Source organism: Lepisosteus oculatus, chromosome 21 (genome assembly GCF_040954835.1).
Source record: "Lepisosteus oculatus isolate fLepOcu1 chromosome 21, fLepOcu1.hap2, whole genome shotgun sequence".
NCBI lineage: Eukaryota > Metazoa > Chordata > Actinopteri > Semionotiformes > Lepisosteidae > Lepisosteus > Lepisosteus oculatus.
This window is the reverse complement of record NC_090716.1, coordinates 8,048,590-8,069,586: the sequence shown is the minus strand read 5'-3', so window position 1 is coordinate 8,069,586 and position 20,997 is coordinate 8,048,590. Positions and strand designations below refer to the sequence as shown.

General features: G+C 36.0%; 1 protein-coding gene across 1 annotated transcript in view; it reads right to left on the bottom strand.

The window, feature by feature from the left end:
• kiaa1549la (KIAA1549-like a) overlaps positions 1-20,997 on the bottom strand; it is a 55,405-nt gene that overhangs the window by 32,733 nt on the left and 1,675 nt on the right. The window contains exon 2 of the mRNA XM_015338469.2: positions 8-385. Coding sequence (XP_015193955.1) covers positions 8-385 — 378 coding nt within the window. The remainder of the gene's footprint in view (positions 1-7; positions 386-20,997) is intronic.

Genomic DNA, 20,997 nt, shown 5'->3' with positions numbered 1-20,997 from the left:
GTCAAACCTGGCTCAGGAGAGAAGCTGGTAACCGCAGGTCCTGAAGATGAAGGTTCTGTTTCTCTTGCTGATATCTCTGAAGGCCACCTAATCGTTCGGTTTCTGCGGTTTGAGATTATAGGGGAAGCTTTAGATTGCAACAGTGTCCTCTGTTTTTTTAAAGTTTTTGAGCTAGTTAACAGAGTCAGTATTGACTGGAATGTAGGACTGTCACTTGATATGGCGTCTATTGTGCTTCCTGCTGATCCAGGTGGATCTGTGTTAATGATCGAAATAGACTCCTCTTCTGCCAGTAGAATTTTCGCTAACAAATGTGAAGACCCTACTGTAGCCACTGCATCCTGTGGAAGTTCTGAATAAGCTGAGGCTTCATAATTCCCTTGATCTGTAAAGAGTAGAAAATTAATAGGATTAAAGCTGGCACCTGTTAATAACTTTTTCAGTTGGAAAAGAAACATGGATAATTCTACATATTTTTCACAAGACATTTTAGAATCTCATCCAATTCATAGCTAAGCAAATCCAAAATAAAGTCGAATATGTGTGTATTGTATAAGCAAACCAGATACAGTATATTACATATAAAACAATTATGGATGTGGCTGACAGCTGATCAAACAAGAGTTTAAACTCTTCAATTATCCTCTTTTTGTGGTTTAAATTAGTGGATGCCATGTCAATTATATCCACTTAATATTTTTCACTTGCTGAAAGCCATTAATTACATATGATGTGCAGTAGGTATCATTAACAAAATATTTAATTCTATTAAAAATAGTGCATTAATTTTCTTTCACTCTTTAATTCTAAATAACCAACATTATCATCATCATAAAATATGGAAGACTAAGCCAGAAACAACAGTACCAATTAACTTTTCACATCATCCATGCTGCAGCCCACTGTCAAATCGGAAAGGGCAAATTGTGAAGATAAAGAATTCGCTAGATAAAGACTTTTTATTTAAAAAAGGGCTAAGTTTAATGAAGAGGTGGATATTAAATAAAGTAAAAAACAGAACACAAAAATGCTAACATGAACAGAAAGATGTACTGTAAAAAGGGTGCATTCTAAGTAGGTCATTTCATGAGCAAAATACTTAAATATCATTAATCTACATTTTATGAAAGGCTGAAGAAAATCCTTTTAAAAACAACGTAGTTAGGTAAATAACCATTTACATTTATAACTATAGAAATTCATGTTCTACCTTACTGATACAATATCCTGGATACTGTTTGAAAGCCAAAAATAATCTGGCATACATCCATAATGCCTTTGTTATTTCATTTGTGGCATTCATTTAAAAAATATATATATGACATATCCATCTGGGGATGTTTTTTTTTTATTATGATTTGTAAGCAACTGTAATATGACATACAGTTTTTATTACGCATCACAAAATCTTTTTCACTTATTGCAAGGCTATAAAAGCTCATTGTCTTTTCATAAGCATTGCCCAAGGCAACTATTTACAAAATGTTTCTAATCCGTATTTCTTTAACAGTTTAGTAAAATATAATATGCCATGTCATTTACTAAACCGCTTTATACCATATGGTAAAATGTTTAAATAATATGTTTAATAATATCTTTAAATATTATACAAATATAATGTTTTATTTTCTTCCAATTCCACTTCCAAACGCAAACACATTTCCCATGTATGATAAAATCTTAAGATGTACAGTAGGTATCATCAGCTCAGATATATTTCCTTTAAACCATAGAAAAACAAGATGAGTAATGAAATTATAGGTCACTTATATCAAAAACTGACAACACATTTTAGTTTTCATTAATTTCTTGCCCAATTAGATTCTATATATACAGTACGTGTAGTAACTGTTTCATAGATACTGTAAAATTCATTTTAAGCCGACATGAGTCTACCTCAGCCAATGGACTTCCAGTGTCATGCTGCTGTAGCTTAGAGTGACTGCTCCACAGCACAAGAAAATACCAAATGTTGAGCCGCACTGAAGACGCTTGAATCCCTGTAGATAGCCACCTGCTCCGACTGGAGGGCCATATGGAATGCTCCTTCAAAAAGTGCCAACAACTTGGGAATGATAAGCTCTTGGGAAAGGGGTGCAACAGAGGAGAAGATGCGCTACAAGCTGGTAAATTTGAAATGATAAAAAAATTAAACCCCTCTGGTCTGGGGTCCAGGTGGCTAACCCTGAGACAGGCACCACCAACTAGTGTTAAGCCTATCAAAGGTTGAGGAAAGCCTCCCATGATCTCACACAATTCCCACTTTTCATGGGGACAAAAAATGCATTTCTTTGCTAAGTCTCTGCAGATTCCATCTGTGTTTTTGGGCTTAAAGTTCACAAAAGGCCTTCTTGTAATTTTGTATACGTTTATACGGAATGGTTTTCAAAATGTTTTGAGCCTTTCTGGCAACATACTGTAAGGAGAAAGATGTACATATTGACCTAATGCATCAAAAAGATGTGCCAAACCTGACCCATCTTAATGTAACATTTCTATATGAAGTACCTAATTTCATATGTACAGAGTGTCAACCAAGTGCCTTAAGCCAAATACAGCTAGACTCATGTTTAGTAAAAGCCAATTAGAAGAGTTTAGGTGTTCAAGATTATGAATGATCTGAAGAAAGAAAGCATGTTGGACAAAATACATTAATTTTCAATGGATGACATCCCTGATTAAGACTGCCTGTCAATATGACAATATGATTTATCTAACCATTTTACTAGACTTGTACAATGCGTTCTTTGACAATGAGCTGCTCTAAAGTTACTCTAAACATAAGGAGGTAAACAGATCAAGATCTTAAATGAGCCGCAGACATAGATTATACAGTAGGTATACAGGACAAGATTTAGGTGTCATTCTGTGTTTACCAATCTAGCAATTTAGCAAACTATGTTGAATTAAATACATAGGATTCATAAAAGCACAAGGTGCAAAAACGCCTGAGCTAAATGTTCAAAGTTCAGGTTAAGGATAGAATGTTTACTTTTGTTCATTTGTAAGAGGTAAAATCATGATAATTACATTGTTTCTATTAATTAAAACAAAAGCAATGAATAAAGCCATGGAACATAAAACATGTACTGGATTATAGCAAAGACAGTGCTGAAAGAATAGCTCAGACTCAAGCCAGTACCTCTGGGCTGTTGTGCCCCATGCAGCTTGCACTGTCCTCAGATCAAAGCCCCAGTGTTTTTGGAATCTATTTTTCACAGCACACAGCTCTGGCAAACGTCTTCACTGAACACCTCAGACGGACCACAGCTGCCGTGATGTTCTCCAAATAGTTTTTTTTTTTAATTTCGTTTTCCCAGCAGAAACACAATACTAAAGGGAGTGGAATAAAAAAATTGAAGTATGACTGGCTATTTCTACATTCCAGGCCATAGACTGGAATATCAGGCAGGTTTAGATTTCATGCTCACTTTTGAATAGAATGGCATGGTCTTTCGAGGCTTTGTCTTGAATGTTTATTTTTTAAAAAAAGACGAATACCCGAGCTCACAAATCTCGGCTTCAGCACACATTTATAACCATGAAGAGAAACAAATACCAATGCAGAGACGAGAAGATGCAAGTCAGGCAGAAATAACAGCGTAGCAGGCAGTACGGTCTCATGTTTGTCTTTCATGTGGTACTACATACATCCAAAAAGATAACAATCAAACAATTATCAAGGTTATGTCATGATGCATGTATCATTTGCTTTTAATGTAGAAACCTGTCTTATAACAGTTGAAAGATCTTTAACAAATTAGGTATCATCCCATAGACATACTCCCTGTACTGTATATATTTTAACACAAGCCATAATATACCTTTAGCATATAATATTACTTACTTTCTTTAGAAGTGTACTAAGGCTACCAGTGATTCACAAGTTTATTATTAGTTTTCTGTAAGGTACAGTAGTGTACAGTAACATTACAAAGAAGGGTACTGTTCTTTTGACTGCTTATTCTCTATTATTTGGAAATCAATATATTTTTTTGATGAAGTTGATTTTCAATGATTTTAAACTTACAGTAGAATGTTTGAAAGCACTCTTCAAAATGGCAATGGTGTTCCATCAAATAAAAAAAAAGAAGCCCAGAAAAATAGGCCATTAACTGATTTCAGATAAACTTAATTTTAACTGATCTGTCAGTCTTTCAAATATGTCATGTGTTATTTTTAAATTATGTAAATTTTGAAAGACTTTTTTTTTCTCTATACATATTCATTACCAGCTCTTATTCCTTGATTAAATATTATATTAATAATGAACTCATTCTCAGTCACTAATTAATCTCTAAGAATTCATATGCAATGCACATTCTTAGAAAACACTCTCGACCAGATTCAAACCATATTATTTCATGTAAAAAAGCTCCAGAATTTCAGATAAAAACTCAGCCAATGGGGGTGAGAATGGCACTACACAACTACAGCTTAATATAATTATATAATAGAACTGATCATGGCTAATGACAAATGATTCATTAACACAACTTCAAGGTTTTTAATAACCCACAATTGACTTGAATTGTCAGCTCTACTTCAAGACTTGGTTCAGATAATTATTGTTGGTTTAGAATATCTATTTCAACATGCAGTACTCCCTGCAGCTTTATTAATCTTGATATATTAATAAAGATCCTCCATAGGAATAATAACATATACAGTAACATCAAAATACATTATAACCCATTTTTGGAGTAGTGGTTAGAGCTATAGACTCCAGACCAGAGGGATCAAATCCTAGGAGCTGTGCTGTTGGAGTAACCTTGAGCAGTGTACTTGACGCAGATTTTCCAGTACAAAGTCTGCGGCACAAATGTGCCTTTAGGTCATCACTGTAAATGAGAACCTGTGTTTAGTTCTCGGATGTAAAAGATAATATAAAAAATAACCACTGTGAAAACTAACCCTGTAACACCATGAAGTGGGGTGGCACGGTGGCACAGTGCTTGCTGCCTTGCAGTGCTCGGGCCCTGGGTTCAATTCCAGGCATGGGGTGCTGTCTGTGTGGAGTTTGCATGTTCTCCCCATCCTCGTGTGGGTTTTGTGTGGGCTTCTGGGATATTTGTCCCAGGGCATGTGTGCCCTGTGAAGAACAGGCATCCCATCCAGGGTGTATTTCCTTTGCTTGCTAGGAGCAGTTCTGGCTCCTCTGCTACCCTGTACTGGATAAAGCTGTTTGAAAATTGATGAATGTAACTCACACTATGTACATTACAGTACATGTTACTCTTAACTATAACCTTATGTCATTATGCAATAAAGTAATAAATAACAGACACATTAACAATAAAATAAAGAATGAATGTAATGTAGTTAATATCCACAGCCATTTGATCTGCAAACCTGCATAACAGAATTATCATCAATCATTCTTCCTGAGACAGAAACTTGAAGTACAGTATGTATAATACATTCCAGACTTACAATATTATTTTTCCTTTACTCCTCGAGCTGTATAAGACTTCACTGCAAAAAAGCCTTCATATAACAAATCACAACTACTTGTACACAGCTTAAACAGTCACATTTTGTTTCATCTGGAATTCCATCTCCTGTTTTTCTCAGATACTAAATTCTGTTAGTATCACATCCACTTCCATACAATAAATGCAATACCGTGGGACACCAGCCCTTTCAAGTTTCTCAAAAATAAACATGAGGGAAAATTCTAATTCTATGCATCTCCATCATAGTAAATACAAGGAATTATTAAACATCTATGTTTTGAGAACACCTCTGATGCTCACTGATCTGCCAATGTCTCTAAGGTATGCAAGGTCATCAGCACTGCATTAAAATTTGGATGAGCTTTACAAACTAAACCAAGTCCTTCTGCTCAGTTTGTGGGGATGAGGTCTGAATTTATCCTGACAATGTATTCCAGAAAACAAAAACCACATCAGGACATTCTGAGAAACAAATGGCAATGTTTAAGCATCTTATAATCTTTAAGTCTTGTAAGGATCTCTGGTTTTGAGATCTTCTGCACTGAATTATACAGATGAATTATCTGAATGGCTACCTTATGCTTCTGAAATGAAAAACTGAATTAAAGCCAGTGCATATCATTAACATTACCATAATATTGCTGGATGAAAAATCTTGTATCCAGTTTCAACAAGATTCAATCAAAGGTATAGGCACTATGCATACAGTGTACCGTATATTTCTTGCATGCACACTACACAAAAACATGAACACTTGATATATACTACACATGCATTATTCACATATATACATTGTAATCTGAAAACAATTTTTACTTGCTCTCAGCAAAATCCATGCCAACAATATTACTTCAATTCATTTTTAAAGCAATAAATGCCTCATGAATGCAGGATTAGGATTAATATAATGAAAATAATGGTGGTTCTTCAAATATATTTGGGACACATCTTGCTATGGTGCTCAATGTCATAACTCAGAATAAAATTAATACATCCAAATGTAATTATAAAAAGATTACCCAGAGTACTTACTATTAACCTTTAAATATTGCCTACTATCCAATCAAAATCGAGACAGGCTCTTAAAATGATCTTACAAAGAGAAAGAAAGTATCTTATTTTGATACAACATGCAGCAGATAGGGGTGTGGAGGCAAGTATATTTGGAGAAGGTAAGTATACTGTAGCTTTAGATCACCCAGGGTGGTCAGACAAAAAGTTCAACAACACAGGCAGTGAGCCTATGAAACCAGCCAGGTAGTATGCAGTGTTGAAACTGTTCATCATTCTCTCAGAACTCATGAAAAGCATTTCAGCACCATGAAATCTCAAAGGGTTGGGTTGCATAGCTGCTTCCAGTTATTATACTAGGTTGTGGCTGGAGGTATCAAGGTCATTTCTGAAGGCTGTCTAATATGCCACTCTGGTGACGAGAGCCCCTGGGGAAAATCACACTCACAGCCCCAGTAATACAGCCTTGCTAGAATGAAACCTGAAGAAGCACAGCTCTGCCCCTCATCTAACCCTGTGCAACATCATAATGAAATTTGTAAAAGGTTGTTTTCTGTTCTAATGGAAGCCCCTTGCAGGTCCAGACATCAGCCAGTTACATTTCAGACCTTCAGAATCTCAGAATTAAGCCTCTGGTAGAAAAAATGTAGACAACAACAATGAAATATGTACCAGCCTTGTTGTAGTGAGAATACTACTGAGAACTGTTTTTGTTTCTCACAAGGATCTACACATGACTGCTTTTTCTCCTTGCCAGTGTATGACTGAAGGAATATTATAGATCTCGAGCCAGCAGTGCCTTGGGCCCAGCATAAAGACCACTGCATTGTAACTAACAAATCAATAGTTAATTAAGAGTGCTAAGAGTTAAAAAAAGATGTTTGCAAAAGTTGTTTCTGATATCAACCTGGCATTTCGCAACCTTAAAGTTGCTATGTGAAAGGTCTCCATACACACCCATAATTTTTGCACATCAATTCAATCCGACAGCAAGTGTTCCAAGAAAATCAGAAGAAGCCTCTCAAAATTGAATTATTGATTTGAGTCCTATATATAGAGAGAAGTATTTATTGCAATGTCAATGCATGCTTAGCCATCCTAAAATGCAAACATGGAGTGGTTTTCAAGAAGTGGGTAATGCACAATGGCAAAGGTTTTTTAACAGAGAGCAGTTACCAAGAAAAGGTGGTACTAAAGAATTGACTATCCACCTTTTCATGTTGAGGAGCAGTAAGAAAGAGGTATTTGTCATTAAGAATTTGTGCATTACAACATGTCAGTCTTCACTAAAATCTCTTCATTAATAAAATACTTTCAGCAGCAGGGCACCTTAAGATTACTTTCCGCAGGTCCTAGACATGATGCCTGGTATTCACAATAATCTTTTATGATTTACAATTGAATTGTTTTAGCTGAAGAATCATTTTTCTTTGATTCTCCAAATTGAGGTATTCTCCACAACAGCTTGCATGTGATAGATTTTCTGCATTTTATTTTACACCCATCTCTGAGCACTCAAGAGACTTATTGGAAACATGATTAAATTCATAAATGTTTCTTCTATGCAGTGCATTGTCTCATTAAAAGGTTATTACTTGTGGTGTTTTATATTCACTGGTTTTATAGCATGTAATTTTATAGCTTATCACTACCACTGAAATACAATATTGCGCACTTATCAAAGAAGCAGTCTATATTGTTCATTCAATATTAATTACTTTTTATATGCTCTCTATAAAATCTTGAGAAGTAAGCTTGGAGCTCCATAAATACAATTTATTCCTCTGCATATTGGCTGCTTTGAGTCAGGTACATTTTAAGAATAATGCCCTAGAAATCCTCTTCACACCAATGCCAAACAGATGGAAATACATCCCATATGAGCCAAGAGGGACATAAACTCAGTTGTGTTATTTGCACTAGGTGACGAGAAACAAGCTGAACAGAGAAGTCTTGACTCATACGTTACATGACCACATCCTGACATTGATGAACACAACAGACCCCACAACAAGATAAAGCAGAAAGCAAAGAAACAAACAGGGAAGTCCAGTCCGACAGAATGGAAAGATACCAGATTCAAAGTTCGCTGCAGATTAGTGTGGCCTATTTAGTTACCAGCATGCTCTAAATAAATTAACTAGACAACTAGCTATGCAGTATCATGATTTATTTAGTAAAGCATTACTAAATAAAATTTATAAGCAACATATATTCTACAAGCGTTCTCAAGAGTAATATGAAACACTGTACTGATGAACATGAAAATCAGTCGAAAAGGACACTTCTGAGGTGGAACTTCAAGGCATCCCACTAACCTACTTTCAGGAGTTCAGGGAAAATGTGATGAGGCTGAATTTGCTTATTTTTCCTCTACCTGCTACATGGTATATTCCACTTTTAGGCAATGAATCCATCACGTCCTTTTTTAATCACTACTGCTCCCACACACACATTCGTCCTCAAAGCTGAAGCAGCTGTGAATAAATCACTACTGAATACAGGAGTGCAGCAACACTGGTTGTATCCAAGCCAGGTTTGACATCTACAGTATGAACAGTATTCCACACAAGACAAAGATTAACTGTTCACATAAGCAGCATCAAGAAAAGTGCACTGTGTTACAGTGTCTCTGTAAAAAAAAAGGGAAGGCAGTTGAAGAATCCTAAAAACCATATAATAGGTCTTTACTGAGAAGTCAGTAAGAAAATGAACAGATTGCTACAGCAACACAGCAACTCTCTCTTCATTGCATACAAATTGCACAAAAAATGAACTTGCACTGCATGATGGAAAAAATTAACATTTAAAAAAAAGACAAAATATTGGTCAAGTATTGTTCATATTTTAAACTCAGCATTGTTTTTGGAATGACCAAATAATTCAGCTAGATGTGTGCAAAACACAGCAATCAGGGGCTGCTTGGGAGTCATGAAAGGTCAGAACATCGAAATCTGTGTCTTACTGTGTCTTAGTTATAATATTTTGTAGTGGCATTTCAAGTGCAAGTCCAGTCATAATATGGGTGTTAAATTATAAACTTAATTCCCAAGCGCATTTTACACCAACATATTTGCATAGAAAAGAAAAAGAGGCTGAATCATGTTTTTACTATGATACTTCACATAGGTACAACTGCATCAGCTATGTATGAGTCCTAAGCTGTTAAACCCTCTTCCTAGTGCTTGGTGGATTGGCCTACAATAATAATTTATATGATTATTAGTTGTTCTGTTGAATTACATATATTGGTTTTACAGTGGACATTATAGAGACACTGAGAAATACCATGTTTTATATAGCTCTTGATTTGTTTAGTGGGAGTCTAGCTATAAGGTGGACAAAGCACCAAAAAGTTGATTCCTTTGTTCAGTTAGTGAATTTGTAAAAAAATACATTGTACAATTATTTTGAAATTATCCATAGAGCAAATATCTTTACTGACACTTGTTTTATTGATTATACAAATACTTCTGATATTTGTTTCCTAAGTACGAAACAAGGCATTGAAATGTTGTAATTAAACTTTGTTAGTAAACACCAGCCACTAGTATGTTAAGCTTTTTGCAAAAGCCAGACTGGTGCAGATCTGGCCCAAAGTAAGTAAAGACTGCAGTCAGCTCTCAAGTAATCAGGGAGATTTTCCACTCCTCATTCATAAACCATGCAAAGTATCTGTGGTGCTGAGCAGATTGAACAGGGATATTTGTAGCATACCATACGTCACGAAACAGAGCTCAGGGATTTCTCTTTCAGCTTCCAAACAGAACACATTTCTTTGCACATTGCACTTCATAAAGAAGAAAAAAATACAATAGAAAGTAAAAAAAAACAAGTTTAGATTTGAAAAGAATCAAATAATCTGTCTCTCAAAGAGTCAGTGGAAGAGCATTTCAAAACAATTGGGCAGCAACAGAAAACTACCAGAAAAAAGTCACCAGCATTCCAAGAGTTAGGGCCAATGGGAGGGAGTGTAAACATGACGAAGTCCAGAGACGTATGATGGAGCCACATTATTTAGAGCCTTAAAAGATGGTAACAATGTTTTATATTGAATATGTGACTTTGTATGCAACTAATGTAGAGATTTAAGTGTTAGGAGGGATATGTGCCAGGGTCTGGTGTGAGTTAGAAGACCAGCAGCAGAGTTTTGGACATACTGCAATTTAATGAGAAGTGTATTAGAGAGCCCACAGAGCAAAGAGCTGCAGAAGTCAAGCCTTGATGCTACAGATGCATGAATCAAGCATCAAACTTTGATAGAAATTGCCAAAGGGGGTAATGTTTCTAAGGTTACTAGAAATAATGCTAAAAATATAAGCTTCATTATTATTTTCTATTATTAAAGGAATTTTATGTCAACTAGAGCTTAATTTCATGTAGACAAGAGATAAGTGATGGGCGCAGGAGATCACAGGGGGAAGAGGTTTAGAGTATCATCTGCATAACAATGAAACTGAAGACCAAGTTTGCATATAATCTGACCGAAAGGAAGGATATAAATAATAAAAAGCAATAGGTCCAAGACTGAACTCCACAGCAGACCATCCTACACAAGTGCCATGGGATATTTATAAGGATTTTTATTAAGGTTAACAAAATCCTGCCTGCCATAAGTGTTCAGAATCCTTACCTCTACATTAAAAATAATAAGATTCAATTTTTAACCATATAAAAATTACAGCATTTCTCTCACACATCAACACATTAGGAACATCCAGTGAACACTTCCCAGAATTCAATCCTACTGAAAGCTGTTGGCATCTGTGGAATATGAGTGGTCACAACATCTTACAAGATCTTCAAGTTGTTTTGAACGCAAGCCAATGACCAACAAGTCATTCTCCATATTTTGACTTGTACTTATGTACTTATGTACTTATAAACTTAGAAGGTAAAAGATAATAGATAACAGTCAATCTAAACTTCACAGGAAACACCCTTGTCATAAGATTTGACCCTATGGAGAATTTAGCAGAATTTATGTGAACACAAAGCTGTATGGTAGCATGGCAGTTAGCATTGATATCCTCACAGCTTCCCGGTCCTGGGTTCGATTCAGGGAGGCTTTTCAGGAAAGAGTCTGGATCGGCTCCTGTCGTACATGTGGGTGTTCTCCTGGTGTGCCTGGCAGTGTGTTGCAGTGTGCTGTCATCCTAGGATACTGCGACCCTAACCAGGAACAAGCAGCTTTCTGATAACAGACAGATGGGATATGCAAACAGAATATTCCCTGTTGAATTCCAAACATAAGCACAACCACATGTATAGCAAATTGTCACAATGTCAACAAGTAACTTACCAGCACATCAAACTGCACAGTATGCGGTATCCAGCAGCTCTTAGTAGCTTGAAAAGGAGCTTTGCGGTCTGCTTAAGACATGGGAAAAACTGTCCCACATAAACAGAACAAATCACTGCCAGTTTTGGAGACCAGGAGTCAGTGTGTAAATTACCTTGAAATAAACTCATCTAATTGCAAGAGACCTCAAAGTAAAAAAATGGATTAGTGCATGTAATGTTTGATTTTCACACGAAAATGGTGGAGCTCCTCACTTCTAAATGCACTATGTTTTCTGTGAACACATTTTAGCCCTCAGGCTGTCCACATACAAATATCAACAACATGCTGAGAGACGTTTCAAATACATTTAAGCAAGGAGACATCTTGCTCAGTAAGAGGGGCCTGTAGTCTACTGTAGTCTACAAAAAAGTACAGATTCATTGTTGTGAATTTATCTGCGATAAAAGGTTTACAATATAGAGTTCTACTCTTTACTTGTTGTTATATACTGATATTGGTCTACAAATGAGTTTGTTAGCAATTAAGTGATTATATTGGTTTACAGTGTATTGTACTGTACGTGTAATTCAGTCATGATAATGGTCTTTATAGTAACAGTAGGTGAAATTGATTATATTGGCCTATATTACTGCATTATGGTTGCATAATTAAGGAGTAACATTGGCCTATAATGTACTGTATGCTGCAATGGTGCTGCAATGCAGTCAAGGTTTTGGTCTATAATCCACCATGTTTACCATGCAGAACATGGCTCTACATTGTTGAAAGTTTATTGTCCTAGAGGTCTATGCTGTATTTAATTCCGATCCTAATTCTGCTGTGTTGTTGATCTGTAATGTTATTCCACTACACACACCTTGCTAAGACTGCCATTGCAATGATACAGCAGGTGAAACAGAAAGAGTTAAAGAAGAGTAGCTGGGAGCCTTACACCCTTAAGACACATCAAGGCTATTAGAACAGATTACATCGTGGAAGGAGAAAATGTTGTGTGAGTACTTGAATGCACATGCACCTTAATTTGTGTTGATGTTCAATTCAGTTTGCAGATTCTAAGTTACCAACATGCTGAAACACCTTTGTAACGTAATATGAATTAGAAAATGATAGCTGAGAAGACCAAGATATGAATACATTTCACACTGGAAAAAAAGCTATATATGAAAGCAGTTTTCAACAGGGACCTGTTCTGGTTAAAGAGGCCTGAGGCAGAGAGAGACACAGCTATACAAGAAGAGAAAGTAAAGATGTGTTCAATACTGATGCATGTGTGACTGCACACACTCTGGGGGCACCAGAAACATGACTGCCTTACAAATAAGACGGTGTTCAAGAGCATTTCCATTTTATTTTAACACAGTATCTGCAACATACACCAATGAACTCGGCAAACAGATGAAATAAATGCTAAAACCAGATATGCTAATTTATGCAGCGAATGTGACAGCCATCTGTACTCTCTGTCTAGATTCTACAGTCAACTGCCAGGTAAATACAAAAGGAATACAATGGAGAAAACAATGACATGTTTCATTTGACAGGGGTTCAACAGAGATCTACAAACAGGCTCTGCTGTCTCTGCTAAGGTACGTGTTTAAGTCATGTGCTGTTCTCCGTTCTCCTAATTAACAATTTCTGTTACATAGCATGGTTATACAATGAGAGACAACTGGAACATTCTCATATTTTTAAGGTATTATTCCTAAAACCAAAATGCAAATCTAAAATTGTCCTGGGATCATGGTTGGATTGAAACTTCAAAACTGATACCCTTTTGTCAAAAGCAGAGGCTGGTCAAACTGAGACACTCCTCTGTAATATTTTCTAATGAGCATGCAGCAAAAAGACAATTAGCACTAACAATGTTGATAATTACACACTAAAACTTCATTATCCATTCTCAACTCACTCGTCAAAGCTGTTGAAAGTTTCCATTCACTACATATTTGTGTGGACAAAAGAAAACTAAATTATCATAAATATACTTGATGCCAGCAGGTATTAATTGCCATACATGAAATAAAATCTTAGTTAATTGATGATTAGAGCTTTGCCAGAGACTCAATATTATAAAATGCTAAACAAAAAAGACATTAACACTGACATTGTTAGGAAGTGTTATTCATAGAAATAATGGTCACACTGAATACTGTACTTCGCAACCATTCTTCTGAGAAGAACAATGGCTGCCATCTGTAGATTTTCAGTCAAGGATATTTTACTGGTCTAGATGTGTCAGGCGTTCTCCCACTAGGAAATATACATTTATAGCTGTGGTATGTGCAATGATCTGTGTCCAGCCTAGCACACATCCATATTAATTCCATAGATCAGCATGCTGCACCAGCACAGGAAATGGCACTGTCAAGCAGGCTACAAAGTCAGGCAGTTCACTTTAAATAAAGCTGATGGTTTTAAAAAGCTGACAGTTCTTGAAGCAGGTAATCTATGAAATGTGTCCAGACTTACATTTCCATAGAGAACTAATAAGAAAAAGTGAAGCATGACAACGTGCTGCAAAGTACCACAGACATGCAGCGCTGATACTCTGATAATGCTTAAAAAAACAAAACGATAAGTATTCTTAATATGATGTTCCTCTGTGGGGCATGAATGTACAGAAAGATCCCTCAGTGGTGTTGGAACAGCACATGTTGCTCATGTCCAGAAGATAAAACTGTCTATCAGGATAAAACAATTTAGACATCCAAAAAGCAGCCAACTTCTGTGGCTGATACTGCATTGAGACTGAGCAAAAGCTGAGAACATAAGAAATTCATATCTTCCTCATACAAGACAATGGTGAAAATCTCTCAGCAGTTCAGTCTATCCATCATATGGATATTGGGCTAAAATGGACTTGAGTTGGTTTTCACGCTGTAGCAATAAGAAAAACACAACATAAAACAAAATATTGAAGGACCTTTGCTTCTGAACAAAGCCCAGTACATAGAAGCATCACACACACATTTCACCTGGTCTAGAAAATACATGTTAAAAGCTACTGTCTATTGTTTTTTCATTGCTGACCAGCAGCAGGATGGAACAGTGGTCAGAGTTCTGAACTCTGAAGGACACTTCGCTCCAGCAGATGCCCTGTGGTACAGTATCTATGCCCAGGTTGTAACTGAAAAGTACTCTTTGCTCTCAGGTACCTTATATGATTCAACAAAGGATTAATAAAAAATGCTTAATGTTCAAATTGGCTTAGTTGCCAAGATATTTAGCTAACCAAGGGCAACGAAAGTTAACGTGAGCTATCTGAAAGACAAATCAACTGCTAAATTATTCAGCCCCAAAAATGGCACTAATAATAACTCTGAAATGTGGTATGTTTCATGTAAGTTCATTATTTCAACTTTACAAGTTTGCATTAAACTCTAAACGAAGTTTACAATATTAGTAAAACAACTTTTTTCCTCATTTCCTACAGGAAAGCATATCCATAGCTCTAGATAGTTGACTAAGAACACAGAAGGGCTCTTTAAAAAAGGAATGTAAGGACAGAATATGAAGTTATATTTTAGAATGCATTAATCTATCCATTTTCTAACAGATATAGCCAATTCATGGCCATGAGGGAGCTGGATATCCCAGCAAGCCACAGAATATGGGCAGCGCAACACACAGACACAAATACTCACACACACACACACTGAGGGCCAACTTTCCCAGAAGTCAATTAACATGCCAGCATGTCTTTGAACTATAGGAGGAAACCAGAGGACCTGGAGGAAATGCATGTGAACACATGGAGAACCTACAAACTCCACACAGTCAGTACCCAAGGTCAAGAATTGAACCCAGGGCCCACACACTGTGAGACAGGAATACAAACCATCATGCCACCATGCTGCCCTGGAACACATTCATCTATTTTAAAATAAACAGAAAATGTTGAAAGAATTTCAGACGGAGTAACAAAACTGCAGGTCAAAACCATGTGAAATATTCTAGTCGTCCAGTGTAAACGGATAAACAGCCCTCCACATTTCTGATGTTATACAATATTCCATCTAGTGTGCTATTAATGTTTTGCATTAAAGATGTCGAGCACACCAAATAAAGTAGGACAGATGCTATATGACGTTAATTATTTTTTTCCTGCTCTTACACATTCGACATGATTACTATGTAAGGATGTTGCCTCCTCCTTCTGATTACAACTCCACCAAACCTGGCCTAGTAACCAAGACCATCTGTGGTCTTGATTTCTGTAATACAGATTATATTTTTACCAACAAACCCCATCAGCAATTTATAAGATCAAGATGTCTGTTTTGAGAATCACTAAATCATTGAACCTCTCTGTATTTGTCAGTGTCCCTCATGTCTTGTGTTGGAGGGTCACAGGGTTCACCGGTATTCATTCCATCTGACATCTTAATGAAGTAATCGGATTAATTAGCCTCTTAATTAATTTAACCATTTTTAGGGATTTAAAGCATTTAATAATTAAAACAAAGCCTGAACTGGAGAGCAACTCTAATCTACTGTATACCTGTAGTAATTATTCAATTGCTCTTTTTCTTAGAACTATTACATGACTGAATGTAGCTGCAGAGTGCAAAATAAAACATTTGAGAAAATGTGCTGTTACACACCTTTAGATTTTTTTAAACAATTTTTGTTAAAGTTTTAAGTTTCCATCATGTGACATCTTTATAAACTTACACTTCACTTGTATGGTTTTGAAATTAAAAACCTATTTGTAACACACTTTTGGGGAAAAAAAGCTGATGTTTCCCTCACATCTGAAGCTACACATTCTGCTTCTCCTTACATGTAATTCAAAGACACAGCTCACTTTGCTGACTGCTCATCCCTGAAATTTCATTACTGCTGAAGAGACATTAACCAATGTATTATTTATTTAAGAAATGTTTATGGATCACAAGAGCTCTATTTTAAATTTGTCATCATATGAAAATCCAGAGATTCTCACTCTTTGTCTTTGAAAATCAGTGTCTACTGATGTTCAATTTTTTAATATCTCACCTTAAACTTTAATTGAACTACAGTATGAATGTGTCCTTTTTATTGTTTTAGTGCATAAAATATTTCAATTATTACATAAAATCTAAAAGGCTGAAAACTCTACCAAGTTCTGAAAGCAATTAAAAAGGTCAAACTAAGCAGTCAATTTAGGGCTCAGCTAAGTGACAGAGCTAATTTTTCAGGACTGGAAAACACTGAGCTTAGCCGATATTTAAGTATCACTGTATATTTCTGCTGAAATGCTATAAATACTTTTATTTGTTGTCCAAAACCAAGTTAGAAGCCATAAATTGTTCCATTATTAAACCTTTCATAAATATTCTAAACAAGGCCACCACTACATATCATTAATCTTTTAAAAATTTTAATCATTTAAAAAATCATTACAAGTGCAACACAGTTTGAAGACACAATTACGCCAGCTACTTGGGAGGGAATAATTTGTTTACATACTGTCAGTTTTTCTAATTGAGACTAGAAAGTGAAACTACCAATGCATTGCTGTCCACTTGCACTCACAAACTTTGACACTAACCCAGTAAGTGTTCATGCTGTCATTTACTACTAGTTTCTACAAAATAAACAACATACTGTGCATACATCTTTTAAAGAGTTGTTTTAGGACCAATCAGACCTCTTACAGAATGAAGTTACCTGAATTAGTAGAATGACAACAGAGAAATAAATGAAAGCACTAAAATGCAAAACATAAAGAGACAACATTTGTGGTAAGATTTCTTATCTACGCAGCATAAAATAACAAAGCAGGCCGCTCGCCTTCGCCAAAAAGAAATGTGCAAATGTTTTTTATTTGTAAAAGGCTTTGATTCATCTTGCCAAACATGTTCAATTAAGCAAATGAACCTGGAGCACCTGTTGTGAATGCAATCATATCTCTAACAGTAACCCAGTTAACATTGATCCGTACTCTTAATCAGAAGGCATAGATTACTTGCAGCCATTTATCGTGGTGTACTGACTGAACAAAGCTATAAATAATGGATCTCGATAAAGCCCATAAAGCCATGCTATGAATTATCAGGGTGATATGCTTAAAGAGTGCAAGTTTTGCAAGCAAAACTTTATCCTTGTCTTTAGTGCCACCGCAACAGTCTCTAAGCGACATACTGTCGGTCAACAGTGTCTAAACCACTCTCTATACATTACAAAAATTCTTTCCAGAAACAACGTTTGTTTAAGGTACGTTATGTACAAAAGGGAAGAAACAAAAGACAGTTCAGCTTCCATTGTCTTCTAGGGATAGGATAATAGCACCTTTACAGGTCTAGGCTTGATTTTTGAATCACTTTCAAACTGAGAGATCAACAGCTCAAAGGCACTTCTATGTTTGTGCCTTAGCAAAAATAGAAACAAAGGCTATTTCCAGTACACACTGTCCACTAGCAATGGTAACCCATCAAAGGGGTTTTGATTATAACCCAAAAGGGCTCAGTTTACCCAAAAAGCACAATCTATTGTGTTTAACAATGAATTTTATTCAACCTAAATTAACAGTGGAACTGAAGCACATAATCAGTGTCAATTAATGGTGCTGATTTTAAAATATGGGAAATGGTTTTCAGCCATTTTAAACTAAATGCCCGTGTTTCTTAGCAATTTAGAGGTTATAGTGATTGACACAGGGGTGCAGATTTTTCTCTAGACATCTTTTGTAGCAGCATGCATGAGTCAATGTATTGACCTTAACGGCAGAGTTGCATGATTAAAAAATGTCTCCAACACCACTTCTCAGTAAAAAAAAAATAACATCAGGACATAGTAAGGAGAGCAAAACACAGAAAAATGTGAAGTACGCTGGTGCACATGTGGGTGAGAAGAATCTGGTCATTCAAAAGAAAAATGTACTGTACAACGCCTGCACTGTAAAATAACACAAGGGGTTCAGTTACGTTGCTCATGTGTCTAGCTGATTTATAGGCCTTTAAGAATCGAAGGGCACTTGCACAGCAATACTGTCTGTTGTGATGTAAGTATTTACTGACGGACGCTACCTCATTTAGCCAAATCACTGCCTCTCCTTTATTTTATTTCAAATGTTATAAATTTGACAAAACAAAAGAGTTTTCTCTTGATTCCTAGTCAACTTGTTCTTTTTATATTTATTTTAATGTCAGCTGAATGGGTTTCCATAGCAACAGAGCACTTGCTTCTCTAGGTTGGAAGAGCTGTGTTCATCACGCCTTTAAAGACAGGCCTTACCATAGGCATGTCTGCAGTACAGCTCGGTAAAAGACAATCAGTCTGACAAAACTGTGCAAATCAGTCTCAGTTTAAAAAAAAAAACCTTTTGAATGACAGAAAAAAGACTAAAACCTGCAGGGAAATGGCCAAGTTCAGATACTCCTTGAGAAATGAATCAACACGCAATGGAAAAACTTCTCATCCATCTGAAACCAACAAAGAAATCTTCCAAAATATCATGCAGAGAAAAACATACAGTACACTGCAAAAGTGATGTTTCTCCTTCTGAATTTGAAAACGAAATTGATTAAGTTAGTTTCATATTATTTTATCTGTTGTGCCATTTTTCCTCTAAAACAGTTACTTTAAAATGTATTAATTTAACATTCTGATTATGTGTGTATTACACAGCACAATTACCAATAGAAAAAAATGATTTTGGCATATATGTATGTGGCACAAACCAAAAATAATAATGTTAAATTCAACTGTCCTTACTCATTTTCATTCTTATATTTAAACACAATCACAGACAGCAGACCACAATCACCACACCTCATGCAAACAACAATTTCCTTAACTGAAAATACACTTAGCGATCATGATTCTCCTGTCTCAACAAGGGACCTCCTGCTGAGGAAAATCCACATATCTACAGGCCAGAAAGAATACCCTGAAAAATGGGGGGGAAATGAAGAAACAATTATCCAAAGAAAAGAAAACATTTAAAATTAGAGGGCCATCTGTTTGGCCATAGTATTCTAGGAGGTAAACATAGATTTACAAAGGGTAGATCTTTCTCACCTAAATTTGTAGAGCTCTTTTAAAGTTCCATATAAAAGATTAAGTCTTAGATTGAAGGCAGTATTCATTAAAGGTAATGCATGTAATTAAATAAAATGGTTAATACATAGAAAATGGAGAGTACAACTAAGGGGTGAATGTTCGGATTGGGGTGATGTAATTAGTGCAGTAACCCAAGGATCTGTATCAACAACACTGTTCTTTATAATTTATGTCAATGATTCATATTCTGGTATAGTTAAACTAGGCACGTTTGTAGATCCGAAAACACTGCAGAAGTGGCATTCAAAACGTTTCAGGGTAAACACCTGGAAGACAGCATTTAATGTAAATAAGTTTAGAGCATTGCATGCTGGCAGCTGGGAATCTGAAGATTTAGGTGTTTAGTGTTGACATATTACAAGCATCTTAGACCAATGATCAACATCCCCGGTTCTGGACAGCTGCAATTTTGCCATTCCAGCTGAGGTCTGAATGACTTCACCGAATCATTCAGATGTTTAACTGGGAGGAGCGAAAATGCTTGTCAGATCTCTGCTTGCTGAATATTTCAGGCTGTATATAAAACCTACAAGACTGCGACTCTTCAGGATCATGAGTTGCAAACCAATGTTCTAGAGTCTAGTCTTTCAATACAATATAGTCATCCAATACAATCCAACACAATAATAACAGAGAACGTGGGTCTGTAGCTCTTAAAAGCCCCAGGCATTTAATAATTATCATATTCTTGACACCCACACTTTACCAAAGATCAAAATATTGTGCTCAGATGTATACATGTTATATTGCTTTATTTTGGTTAAAATCCATATGTTATTGTATTCGACTTCACACGGTCTAGAATCTAAACAGATTGGGGCAGCAATCAAAAAGATGTTTAGTTAAACGTGACGTTTTGAAATCGAGGGATGTTATGTTAAAATTGCACAATGCACTAGTAATACCTCATTTACATTCTGCTCTCAATTTTGGTCACCAGTTTCCAAAAAACAGACTGCTGTGCTAAAGCCAGTGGAGAGAAGATAGAGCAAATACCGTCCTGTGCTCAAATAAATGTCTTACACTGACAAGTCAGAAGAAATTAATCTTTTAACTATTCATAATCGCCAAGTGAATTGATCAAGTTAACCCTGTTCTGAATCAGCACTGAAACAGGAATCAAAGGGCACAAAAGGACACTTAGGAGAAATGCAATTAAAACTGAGAACATGTGGCACT